A 13,688-nucleotide genomic window follows, 5' to 3' on the forward strand; every position below is an offset into this window, starting at 1 on the left:
TGTTGGCCTGAAGGATTTACTCATTACCTTGATTGTGGTTATGGTTGACAGTTGGATATATCTGTTGAAACTCAACAAATTGTGTAGTTTAAATATGTGCAGTTTATTGTATGTCAATTGTACCTTTACTAGTTGTTAGAAATGCTCACACTTCTCAGGAATTTTATCCTGAGGGAATAATGAATGTAAAGATTTATCAAAGGAATGTCTATCAGCATATCATTTATAATAGTGAAAAGCTGTGACTAGTTGTCCCCCCATGAAGGACTAGTTAAGCAGATGATGGATTCCTATGCAGTCTCTGAAAACTGTTATATAAGATGAGTATTAATGACCTGAGAAAATGCTCAGAATACATTTTTAAGTGGAAAAAAGCAGATTACAGTAGTGAATCCATGTAATTGCTATGGCAAACAGTATGGCAGTTCCTCAGACAATTAAAGACAGAAGTACCATATTATCCAGCAATCCCATTTTGGGGTATATATCCAAAAGAATTGAAGATAGGGTCTCTAAGACATATTTGCATACTCATGTTCATAGCAGCTCCACTCACAATAGTCAAGAGGTGGAAGCAACCTAAGTGTCGATTGATGGATGAATGGATAAACAAAATATGTGTGTATACATACAATGAAATATTACTCAGCCGTAAAAAGGAAGGAAATTCTGTCCTAGGTCACAATCTCAATGAACCTCGAAAACATTATGCTACCTGAAATATGCTGAGACTCCTTTATCCTTCCTGCTGCCTGGAATGTGGGCATGATGGGTGGAGCTCCAACAGCCATATTGGACCAGAAGGAAAACTTGAGGATGGCAGAAGCAAGAGCTGAAAGGAGCCTGGGTCTCTGATAAGAAATAGAAAAATAAACTTCTTCTGTTTTGTTTAAGCCTCTTTAGATCCTTTTTGAGTATGTAGCAAAAGCAATGTTAACTGATATAGAATTTGAATACATGAATCAAGAACTTAGGACATTACCTTGGCTAGAACTAAAGGGTTGCAAGTTTTCAAAATAGAAGCAGTAGTAGAAGACCTGGGTGTAGATGAGATTGCTTAAGGAGAGTATAGAGTGAGAAGGGGGGAGAGCTAAGCAAAGAGCCTCAAGGAATACTAGCAGTTAAAGGAGAGAGGGGAGGTGAAGCCAGGGAAGAGGCTTGAAAATGTCCAAGCACATGTGGCCCCTTCCCTCTAGGGCTGGGTTGGCAGCCCCTAACGTGTGCCCCTGTGTACACAGCTAATATGGAACTTCCTCTTTGTATTGCAAGCCTCTGTTTCCATGGAGGTCTCCTGCATGGGACCAGAAGGAAGCTCCTTGAAGTTTTGGGTCAATTGTTCATCCTTTTTTTTTTGTTGTCCCAGTGCCTAGAGCAGTGACTGGCACGTAGTGGGAAGGCAATAAATATTTGCAAGCGGAACTGAATTGAACTGCTTGCTGTTGGCAAGGAAGTCATGGGAAGGGAGGGTTTCAGGAAGGAGGGAGTGGTCTGCAAGTAAGATAAGGCCTGTAAAGGGCTGGTGCCATTTGGCTCAGTGTATTGGCAATTAGGAGGGCATTGGTGACCTCGGGGAGAAGTGTTTTCATGGAGACATAAGGGCAGAAAACATCCACTGTGGGGCAGGGTGACTGGGCTGTGTGGCAGTGTGGTGTGCTGCCTGCTCTCAGGAAGGAAAGGGGAGACAGGGAGGGAGGGACATTGGGGGAGAAAGGAGTTTTATTTAATTTTTCTATTAAATCATGTTATAGGCGGAGAGCACGGAACCTGAGGCGGGAGCCTCCCTGTCCTCCCCAGGACCCTATGCTCTTGCCCTTCTCGGAGCTGATGACACTTTGTCCTTATCCCTTGTGTGGCCCTTACTCATCCCCTGCTCTGTGACACTGCCAGCACTGTTTTAGAAGCTAAGTCACTATTTAACTTCTCGAGTCTGTATACAAATCTTTTCATGTTTTACCCCCCAACCCAAATCTAAGTTCCTGGAAAGCAGAGGCTGTTCACAGACTGCTGTATATCAGGTAGGTGCTAGGCTGATGCTGGCCGCCCTTCTTTCCTCTCCATCAATCAGTGCTTCGTGAAAACCATCTGAGCTTCAAACAGCGTAAGTCAGCAAGGGCTGGTGCTCCACTAGTCGCTGCCGCGGCTTCACAAAAACAGAGGGGCACCCCACCACACAAGAAAGGGGGAACCCCTGCGGGAGGAGAGGAGGGCTGGGACGAAAACAGCCTTCTCACACCTCTGGCAGTGCGTGTGGGAAGCCCAGGCAGGGAGGGCAGGAGTTATGCAGCACCAGATGATGAAGGCTGATGAGTCAACAGCATTTACCCACATGGCCAGTTTATTCTGTGCTCAAAAAATACAATGATTTTATAAACCTCGTTTTACATACTTTGATGAATCCAAGGCAGGGCTGCCTTCACCTTACAATAAACACCCAGGTCTTACCCAGCGGCTCACTCTGATCATTTTAGGAGAACCTGTTTCTTGCAGATGGAAAGAAAGATGGCCAAGTGGAGGCAGCTGGCTGCTCTGGTGCTGGAGCAGGGTGGGGTCCCAAGTCAGCATTCTTTGGGTGGGGACCAGCTTTGCAGGTCCAGGAGCACAGTTTATCGGTGGCTCAGGGGAAGTGATGGATTCATGCTTTCCAGCTTATGAGTGAGCATGCCATAAACCCTCTCCTCTCAGACTTTAATATGCATAAGCATCACCTGAAGGCAGTGGAGAGGAGGTGAAAATCTCCTTAAAATGCAGATTCTGAATTCAGTATGGCTGGGGTGCGGCCTGAGATTCTGCATTTCTAACTCGTTCCCCACCACACTTTGGGTAGCAAGGATGTAAATCAGAGGACAATTTTGGTAAACTTTTGACACCTGTCACCACACATCTCCTAACATCCAAAGGACTGCTTAGGGAACATGGTGGCCCAGAGAGAGGGCCACGTCTTCCAGGTTTGCTGGGCTTCATGTAGACCACATGCCTTTCTGGTCACGCCTTCCATCAGCACAGGCATCTCAATGGCTCAGGTTACACATTTCTCTCCTTTTTTAAAAAAATAAATTTATTTATTTATTTTTGGCTGCATTGGGTCTTCACTGCTGTGCAAGGGCTTTGTCTAGCTGTGGAGAGCGGGGGGCTACTCTTCGTTGTGGTGCGTGCGCTTCTCATTGCGGTGGTTTCTCTTGTTGTGGAGCAGGGGCTCTAGGCACGTGGGCTTCAGTAGTTGTGGCACGTGGGCTCAGCAGTTGTGGCGCATGGGCTTAGTTGCTCCGCGCATGTGGGATCTTCCCAGACCAGGGCTCGAACCTGTGTCCCCTGCATTGGCAGGCGGATTCTTAACCACTGCGCCACCAGGGAAGTCCTACACATTTCTTTAGTTAAGTTCCCAGCCTGATGGGAGATGTGGATACTTTGAGCTTCTGTGTCCCAGGGCTTTCCCAGAGATTCATCTGGAAACCATCTCCAAAGATGAGCATTTCCCTCAGGGTTAACCTAGTCCTTTCTGGGTTGATCCTTTCCAGTTTTGTTATCTCAGGGTGACTCTTCAAGAGTTGGGATGTTCTGGCCATGGTGTTTACATGATAAATCAGAGAAATGCCGCTTAGAAATAAGTAATACCATCTGGAAACCAGAGAGGAGGGTTAGGGTTGGAGAAGTGCCTCTGGAGCAGGTTGGTCAGCGAGTGGTGGCCCTGTGGAGTGGTGGCACCAGGCAGCATCACTCACCTGATGCCTCAGGTACCTGCCCAGACGTCCCAGAGCTGCATCCCAGATCCTTGTTTGGTGAACTGGAGCTGCAGACTTGGGCTTTGCCTGGCATTTCGCCGGAGCTGGATGCTCAGTCGAGGCTGCCCAGTGGGGATCAAAGGGATCACTTGTCCTCGGCCTTTAAGTGGTTGCAGAGGGGCTGCTGAAACCCCATCACCTGTTTGTGTTTGTTGTTGAAGAGACCAGGATGTCTCTAGTGCTCCATCTAGATCTTCAAGCATTATGCTTCCTAGTAATAAGCTGATTCATAAAAATAAAAATCACAAAATACAATTGCCTATAAAAATCACAAGAATACAATTGCATTAAATTTAAAAAAGCATTTGAGGTCAGAAAGAGAAAAACACCGTATGCTAACACATATATATGGAATCTAAAAAAAAAAAAAAACAACAAAATGGTTACAAAGAACCTATGGGCAGGATGGCAATAAAGATGCAGACATAGAGAATGGACTTGAGGACACGGGGAGGGGGAAGGGTAAGCTGGGACGAAGTGAGAGAGTAGCATGGACATATATACATTACCAAATGCCAAATGTAAAACAGACAGCTAGTGGGAAGCAGCCGCATAGCACAGGGAGATCAGCTCTGTGCTTTGTGACCACCTAGAGGAGTGGGATAGGGAGGGTGGGAGGGAGACGCAAGAGGGAGGAGATATGGGGATATATGTATATGTATATGTATATGTATAGCTGATTCACCTTGTTATAAAGCAGAAACTAACACACCATTGTAAAGCAATTATACTCCAATAAAGATGTTAAAAAATTAAAAAAAATAAAGACCACCTTCAGAAATAAAAAAAATTAAAAAGCATTTTTCCAGAGAACCCAGAATGCTTCTCAGGTCCTCTTGTGCATTTCCTGAGCAGAGAGGAGTAGTGAGGGGAGGGCTTTGAGTTCCAGCTCCGAATCCGAGGTTTCTGGGGAACCAGCCTCTTATATAAATAAAATTGGGCCATGCTATTATTCTCCACACTTCAGGCATGTGTGGGAGCCTGTGGCTCTTGGATCCCCTTCCCTGCAGGGAAGGTTTAAAAAAAATTCCAGTGGGTATACTACTGGGCATATACCCTGAGAAAACCATAATTCAAAGAGACATGTACCACAATATTCATCGTAGCACGATGTACAATAGCCAGGACACAGAAGCAACATAAGTGTCTATCAACAGACAAATGGATAAAGAAGATGTGGCAGATATATACAATGGAATATTACTCAGCCATAAAAAGAAATGAAATTGAACTATTTGTAGTGAGGTGGATGGACCTAGAGTCCGTCATACAGAGTGAAGTAAGTCAGGAAGAGAAAAACAAAATATACATGTATGCTAACACATATATATGGAATCTAAAAAAAAAAAAAAAAAGGTTCTGATGTACCTAGGGGCAGGACAGGAATAAAGACCCAGACATAGAGAATGGACTTGAGGACACTGGGAGGGGGAAGGGGAAGCTGGGACGAAGTGAGAAAGTGGCATGGACATATATACACTACCAAATGTAAAATAGATAGCTAGTGAGTAGCAGCTGCATAGCACAGGGAAATCAGCTCCGTACTTTGTGACCACCTAGAGGGGTGGGATAGGGAGGGTGGGAGGGAGATGCAAGAGGGAGAGGATATGGGGATATATGTACACATATAGCTGATTTACTTTGTTATACAGCAGCAACTAACACAACAGTGTAAAGCAATTATACTCCAATAAAGATGTTTAAAAAAAAATTCCAGTGGGTATAAAGCCCCATTACATCCCCTTGTTATTTTCCTTTGTCTCTTTCTCTTTCTCCTTCAACCTTTTTTTTTTTAATTTTAATTTTTTTGATAGAAAGCCCAGGCCAGCCTGCCTGCAGCCCTTGCTAGGCAGCGGAGGTGGCTCTGAGGGCCGGTCAGCCCTGGGTTCTGCACCTCTGATGCTAGAAGCAGACACAGGACTGTCCTGGGACTTTAGGGGGGACTCTTTACGGGTGTCCTGGGACTTTAGGGGGACACTGGCTCTTCAGGCGTTTCTTCTTCTCTACTGCTAGTCGCAAGGCCTGAAGGAGCTTGTCCTTGTTATTCAGGATGTTATATTCGGAGAGCTTCACCAGCTTGTCGAAGGCGGCCTCTGTGTACGTCAGCTCCTTGGTGGCATAGGGAGATTTGGGACCATAGATGTCAACCTGGCCCTGCTCCAGCTCCTCGGGGCTTCGCTCCACACCTGGAGGAGCAGAAGGACTTGCTGTAGCCCCTTATCACGTGAGGTTGTAATGGTTTGTTTCTGCCCCTCTCCCTGAGGCCCACCCCTGCACACCCACAATAAAACGTGCCCATGTGCACACTCACACACGCAGATGCGCACGCACACCTCCTAGCCCACCAGGGCGAGGGACATAGCTTGCCCATCTCAGGACCTCCCTGGCACCGCACAGCGCCAGGCTGTGAATGACTGAAAGAGTAGAGCTTGACATCGCCGGCGCACGGGGGCATGGGGGGCTGTTCTTTCTCGCCGAAGCCAAGCTGGGCTCAGACAGGAGCTATGCCAGGCTTTCCCATTAGTGCTGTCAGGAGACTGCACATGTCTAAGAACAGGAGCTCTCCGTCCAAGACCAGTTGGGGTGCGACCTGAGCTCCCGGCGGCTTACCTGGGGCCTTGTACTTTTGGAAGGTGTCGCTGATGAGTGGGAAGAAAATCACAGTGGGGGCATCGGGCTCCTGGGAGCTCTCCATCAGGTAGCACTCCTTGAGGTTATCCTCCTCCTCCTGCACCTCATATTTGGGGAAGGGGATGTTCTGCTCGGTGCAGTACTTGCAGGTTTGTTTCATGGGCTGGAACATCACAGGAGGACATGTTTGAGTATCAGGAGGGGTGAGAGTGGGCAAGAAACACAGAATTCTTAGGTCCAGCTTTCTGATTTCCCCAGCTAACAACTCAGGTCTCCAACTGCTCTGCCTATGTGTGCTCTTTTTAGGACAAACCTGGATCCGGATGAAGAGCCAGGGGCAGTAGGTTGGTGTGTGTCCAACTGCAAGCTCCTTCCCCAAGTAAACTGGACAGAAGCCCTTCCGATGATGCTTCACCCACAGACCTGGCTCCCTAAGAGGGTGACAGCCATGGCTGGCCAGGCTCCTGCAGGACACTCATGGGCTTTGGAACGTGACAGGGCCAGAAAGGACTCTGAAAGGGCATCTTTATAAACAGGATGTAACAGAAAAAGCAGCAGACTTGGAGTATCAGAATCCCCTTAGTTCTTCCCCGTTCTAAGCTCACTAGCTGTGCGATCTTAAGCAAGCCATTTACCCTCTCTGTGCCTCACCTTCCTCACCTATAACATAGGAATAATAGCAGTTGTGCCATCTACCTCAAAGAGCTGGTGTAAGGATCAAGGGAGATCATGTGTAGGAAAGCATGTTGTCCCTTGTTTACAAACTTAGGTCATTATCAGTGGTGTCATCCTTGTCATCTGTCTATACTCCCCTTTCCCTGGCCTCAGGATAGGACTGTATTAAAGTAGACCAGGGAGAGGAACCAAGATGGCTGAGTAGAAGGACGTGCTCTCACTCCCTCTTGCGAGAACACCAGAATCACAACTAGCTGCTGGACAATCATTGACAGGAAGACACTGGAACTCACCAAAAAAGATACCCGACATCCAAAGACAAAGGAGAAGCCACAATGAGACGGTAGGAGGGGTGCAATCACAGTAAAATCAAATCCCTTAACTGCTGGGTGGGTGACTCACAGACTGGAGAACACTTATACCACAGAAGTCCACCCACTGGAGTGAAGGTTCTGAGCCCTACATCAGGCTTCCCAACCTGGGGATCTGGCAACAGGAGGAGGAATTCCTAGAGAATCAGACTTCGAAGCCTAGTGGGAATTGATTGCAGGACTTCCACAGGGCTGGGGGGATCAGAGACTCCACTCTTGGAGGGCACACACAAAGCAGTGTGTGCATCAGGACCCAGGGGAGGGAGCAGTGACCCCAGGGGAGGCTAAACCAGACCTACCTGCTAGTGTTGGAGGGTCTCCTGCAGAGGCGGGAGGGGTGGTGGCTGTGGCTCACCATGGGGACAAGGACACTGGCAGCAGAAGTTCTGGGAAGTAATACTTGGCATGAGCCCTCCCAGAGTCTGTCCTTAGCCCCACCAAAGAGCCCAGGTATGCTCCAGTGTTGGGTTGCCTCAGGCCAAACAACCAAGAGGGAGGGAACCCAGCCCCACCCATCAACAGTCAAGCGGATTAAAGTTTTACTGAGCTCTGCCCACCAAAGCAACATCAGCTCTACCCACCACCAGCCCCTCCCATCAGGAGACTTACACAAGTCCCTTAGATAGCCTCATCCACCAGAAGGCAGACAGCAGAAGCAAGAAGAATTACAATCCTGCAGCCTGTGGAACAAAAACCACATTCACAGAAAGATAGACAAGATGAAAAGGCAGAGGGCTATGTACCAGATGAAGGAACAAGATAAAACCCCAGAAAAACAACTAAATGAAGTGGAGATAGGCAACCTTCCAGAAAAAGAATTCAGAATAATGATAGTGAAGATGATCCAGGACCTTGGAAAGAGAATGGAGGCAAAGATCAAGAAGGTGCAAGAAATGTTTAACAAAGACCTAGAAGAATTAAAGAACAAACAAACAGAGATGAACAACACAATAACTGAAATGAAAACTACACTAGAAGGAATCAATAGCAGAATAACTGAGGCAGAAGAACAGAAAAGCGACCTGGAAGACAATGGTGGAATTCACTGCTGCAGAACAGAATAAAGAAAAAAGCACGAAAAGAAATGAAGACAACCTAAGAGACCTCTGGGACAACATTAAACGCAACAACATTCGCATTATAGGGGTCCCAGAGGAGAAGACAGAGAGAAAGGACCAGGGAAAATATTTGAAGAGATTATAGTCAAAAACTTCCCTAACATGGGAAAGGAAGTAGCCACCGAAGTCCAGGAAGCACAGCGAGTCCCATACAGGATAAACCCAAGGAGAAACACACCGAGACACGTAGTAATCAAATTGGCAAAAATTAAAGACAAAGAAAAATTATTGAAAGCAGCAAAGGAAAAACAACAAATAACATACAAGGGAACTCCCATAAGGTTAACAGCTGATTTCTCAGCAGAAACTCTACAAGCCAGAAGGGAGTGGCATGATATACTTAAAGTGATGAAAGGGAAGAACCTACAACCAAGATTACTCAACTCAGCAAGGATCTCATTCAGATTTGATGGAGAAATCAGAAGATTTACAGACAAGCAAAAGCTAAGAGAATTCAGCACCACCAAACCAGCTCTACAACAAATGCTAAAAGAACTTCTCTAAGTGGGAAACACAAGAGAAGAAAAGGACCTACAAAAACAAACCCAAAACAATTAAGAAAATGGTCATAGGGACATACATATCAATAATTACCTTCAACGTGAATGGATTAAATGCTCCAACCAAAAGACACAGGCTTGCTGAATGGATACAAAAACAACACCCATATATATGCTGTCTACAAGAGACCCACTTCAGACCTAGGGACACATACAGACTGAAAGTGAGGGGATGGAAAAAGATATTCCATGAAAATGGAAATCAAAAGAAAGCTGGATTAGCTATACTCATATCAGATAAAATAGACTTTAAAGAATGTTACAAGAGACAAAGAAGGACACTACATAATGATCAAGGGATCAATCCAAGAAGAAGATATAACAATTATAAATATATATGCACCCAACATAGGAGCACCTTAATACATAAGGCAACTGCTAACAGCTATAAAAGAGGAAATCGACAGTAACACAATATTAGTGGGGGACTTTAACACCTCACTTACACCAATGGACAGATCATCCAAAATGAAAATAAATAAGGAAACACAAGCTTTAAATGATACATTAAACAAGATGGACTTAATTGATATTTATAGGACATTCCATCCAAAAACAGCAGATTACATTTTCTTCTCAAGTGCTCATGGAACATTCTCCAGGATAGATCACATCTTGGGTCACAACTCAAGCCTCAGTAAATCTGAGAAAATTGAAATTATATCAAGCATCTTTTCTGACCACAATGCTATGAGATTAGAAATGAATTACAGGGGAAAAAACGTAAAAAACACAAACACATGGAGGCTAAACAATACGTTACTAAATAACCAAGAGATCTCTGAAAAAATCAAAGAGGAAATCAAAAAATACCTAGAGACAAATGACAATGAAAACACGATGATCCAAAACCTATGGGATGCAGCAAAAGGAGTTCTAAGAGGGAAGTTTATAGCTATACAAGCCTACCTCAAGAAACAAGAAAAATCTCAAGTAAACCATCTAACATTACACCTAAAGGAACTAGAGAAAGAAAACAAACAAAACCCAAAGTTAGCAGAAGGAAAGAAATCATAAAGATCAGAGCAGAAATAAATGAAATAGAAACAAAGAAAACAATAGCAAAGATCAATAAAACTAAAAGCTGGTTCTTTGAGAAGATAAACAAAATTGATAAACCATTAGCCAGACTCATCAAGAAAAATAGGGAGAGGACTCAAATCAATAAAATTAGAAATGAAAAAGGAGAAGTTACAACAGACACTGCAGAAATACAAAGCACCCTAAGAGACTACTACAAGCAACTCTATGCCAATAAAATGGACAACATGGAAGAAATGGGCAAATTCTTAGAAAGGTATAACCTTCCAATATTGAACCCGGAAGAAATAGAAAATAAGAACAGACCAATCACAAGTAATGAAATTGAAACTGTGATTAAAAATCTTCCAACAAACAAAAGTTCAGGACCAGGTGGCTTCACAGGTGAATTCTATCAAACATTTAGAGAAGAGCTAACACCCATCCTTCTCAAACTCTTCCAAAAAATTGCAGAGGAAGGAACACTCCCAAACTCATTCTATGAGGCCACCATCACCCTGATACCAAAACCAGACAAAGATACTACAAAAAAAGAAAATTATAGACCAATATCACTGATGAATATAGATGCAAAAATCCTCAACAAAATACCAGCAAACAGAATCCAACAACACGTTAAAAGGATCATACACCACGATCCAGTGGGATTTATCCCAGGGATGTAAAGATTCTTCAATATACGGAAATCAATCTATGTTATACACCATATTAACAAATTGAAGAATAAAAACCGTATGATCATCTCAATAGGTGCAGAAAAAGCTTGTGACAAAACTCAATACCAATTTATGAAAAAACTCTCCAGAACGTGGGCATAGAGGGAACCTACCTCAACATAATAAAGGCCATATACAACAAACCCACAGCAAACATCATTGTCAATGGTGAAAAACTGAAAGCATTTTCTCTAAGATCAGGAATAAGACAAGGGTATCCACTCTCACCACTATTATTCAACATAGTTTTGGAAGTTCTAGCCATGGCATCAGAGAAGAAAAAGAAATAAAAGGAATACAAATTGGAAAAGAAGAAGTAAAACTGTCACTGTTTGCAGATGACATGATACTATACAAAGAGAATCCTAAAAATGCCACCAGAAAGCTAGTAGAGCGAATCAATGAATTTGATAAAGTTGCAGGATACAAAATTAATGCACAGAAATCTCTTGCATTCCTATACACTAATGAAAAATCTGAAGACAAATTAAGGAAACACTCTCATTTACCACTGCAACAAAAAGAATAAAATACCTAGGAATAAACCTACCTAGGGAGACAAAAGACCTGTATGCAGAAAACTATAAGACACTGATGAAAGAAATTAAAGATGATACTAACAGATGGAGAGATATACCATGTTCTTGGATTGGAAGAATCAATATTGTGAAAATGACTATACTACCCAAAGCAATCTACAGATTCAATACAATCCCTATCAAATTAGCAATGGCATTTTGTACAGAACTAGAACAAATCATCTTAAAATTTGTATGGAGACACAAAAGACCCCGAATAGCCAAAGCACTCTGGAGGGGAAAAAACGGAGCTGGAGGAATCAGACTCCCGGACTTCAGACTATACTACAAAACTACAATAATCAAGACAATATGGTACTGGCACAAAAACAGAAACATAGATCAATGGACAAGATAGGAAGCCCAGAGATAAACCCATGCACCTATGTTCAACTAATCTATGACAAAGGAGACAAAGATATACAATGGAGAAAAGACAGTCTCTTCAATAAGTGGTGCTGGGAAAACTGGACAGCTACATGTAAAAGAATGAAATTAGAACACTCTAACACCATACACAAAAATAAACTCAAAATGGATTCGAGACCTAAATGTAAGACCGGACACTATAAAACTCTTAGAGGAAAACATAGGAAGAACACTCTTTGACATAAATCACAGCAAGATCTTTTTTGATCTACCTCCTAGAGTACTGGAAATAAAAACAAAAATAAACAAATGGGACCTAATGAAACTTCAAAGCTTTTGCACAGCAAAGGAAACCATAAACAAGACGAAAAGACAACCCTCAGAATGGGAGAAAATATTTGCAAACGAATCAATGGACAAAGGATTAATCTCCAAAATATATAAACAGCTCATGCAGCTCAATATTAAAGAAACAAACAACCCAATCCAAAAATGGGCAGAAGACCTAAATAGACATTTCTCCAAAGAAGACATACAGATGGCCAAGAAGCACATGAAAAGATGCTCAACAACATCACTAATAACTAGAGAAATGCAAATCAAAACTACAATGAGGTATCACCTCACACCAGTTAGAATGGGCATCATCAGAAAATCTACAAACAACAAATGCTGGAGAGGGTGTGGAGAAAAGGGAACCCTCTTGCACTGTTGGTGGGAATGTAAATTGATATGGCCACTATGGAGAACATTATGGAGGTTCTTTAAAAAACTAAAAATAGAATTACCATATGACCCAGCAATCCCACTACTGGGCATATACCCAGAGAAAACCATAATTCAAAAAGACACATGCACCCCAATGTTCATTGCAGCACTATTTACAATAGCCAGGTCATGGAAGCAACCTAAATGCCCATTGACAGACGAACGGATAAAGAAGATGTAGTACATACATACAATGGAATATTACTCAGCCATAAAAAGGAACAAAACTGAGTCATTTGTTGAGACGTGGATGGATCTAGAGACTGTCATACAGAGTGAAGTAAGTCAGAAAGAGAAAAACAAATATCGTATATTAATGCATGTATGTGGAACCTAGAAAAATGGTACAGATGAACCGGTTTGCATGAGAGAAGTTGAGACACAGATGTAGAGAACAAACCTATGGACACCAATGGGGGAAAACCCCAGGGGGTTGGGGATGGTAGTGTGCTGAATTGGGCGATTGGGATTGACATGTATACACTGATGTGTATAAAATTCATGACTAATAAGAACCTGCTGTATAAAAAATAATAATAAAATAAATAAAGTAGACCAAAAAACAGTTTCTTTCCCTTGAAAATCCAGAACTTTTCAAAAGGAAATAAATTAAAATAAATAAAAATCTCTGGTCCTAACTCTTTGGTGTAATTACATGGAGGCTCATACTTCCTGGTAGTGGGGAGACCATGTGATCACTTTGAACATAGGACATTACAAGCTCCTGAAGTGGTACAAAACTTTACAATTGACTGGGTTCTATTAAGGTTATTATTATTTTTTTTAATTAATTAATTTATTTTTGGCTGCATTGGGTCTTCGTTGCTATGTGCGGGCTTCTCACTTCAGTGGCTTCTCTTGTTACAGAGCACGGGCTCTAGGCACACGGGCTTCAGTAGTTGTGGCACGCGGGCTCAGTAGTTGTGGCTTGCGGGCTCAGCAGTTGTGGCTCGTGGCCTCTAGAGCACGGGCTCGGTAGTTGTAGTGCATGGGCTTAGTTGCTCCGCGGCATGTGGGTTGTTCCCGGACAAGGGCTCGAACCCGTGTCCCCTGAATTGGCAGGCAGAGTCTTCACCACTGTG

The 13,688-nt window shown here is 43.3% G+C and overlaps 1 protein-coding gene across 2 annotated transcripts in view; it reads right to left on the reverse strand.

Annotated features, from left to right (window-relative positions):
• Positions 1–5,557: 5,557 nt before the first annotated feature.
• Positions 5,558–13,688, reverse strand: part of PLA2G4E (phospholipase A2 group IVE) — a gene marked incomplete at its 5' end in the record, with an annotated part of 57,812 nt that continues 49,681 nt past the window's right edge. For both annotated transcript variants that reach the window (XM_082649062.1, XM_082649063.1), the window contains 2 exons: positions 5,558–5,965; positions 6,390–6,573. In XM_082649062.1, the coding sequence (XP_082505188.1) occupies positions 5,727–5,965; positions 6,390–6,573 (423 nt within the window). In that variant the 3' untranslated portion in view covers positions 5,558–5,726. The remainder of the gene's footprint in view (positions 5,966–6,389; positions 6,574–13,688) is intronic.

This window comes from Grampus griseus, assembly GCF_964374135.1.
Source record: "Grampus griseus genome assembly, chromosome: 2".
Classification (NCBI taxonomy): Eukaryota; Metazoa; Chordata; class Mammalia; order Artiodactyla; family Delphinidae; genus Grampus; species Grampus griseus.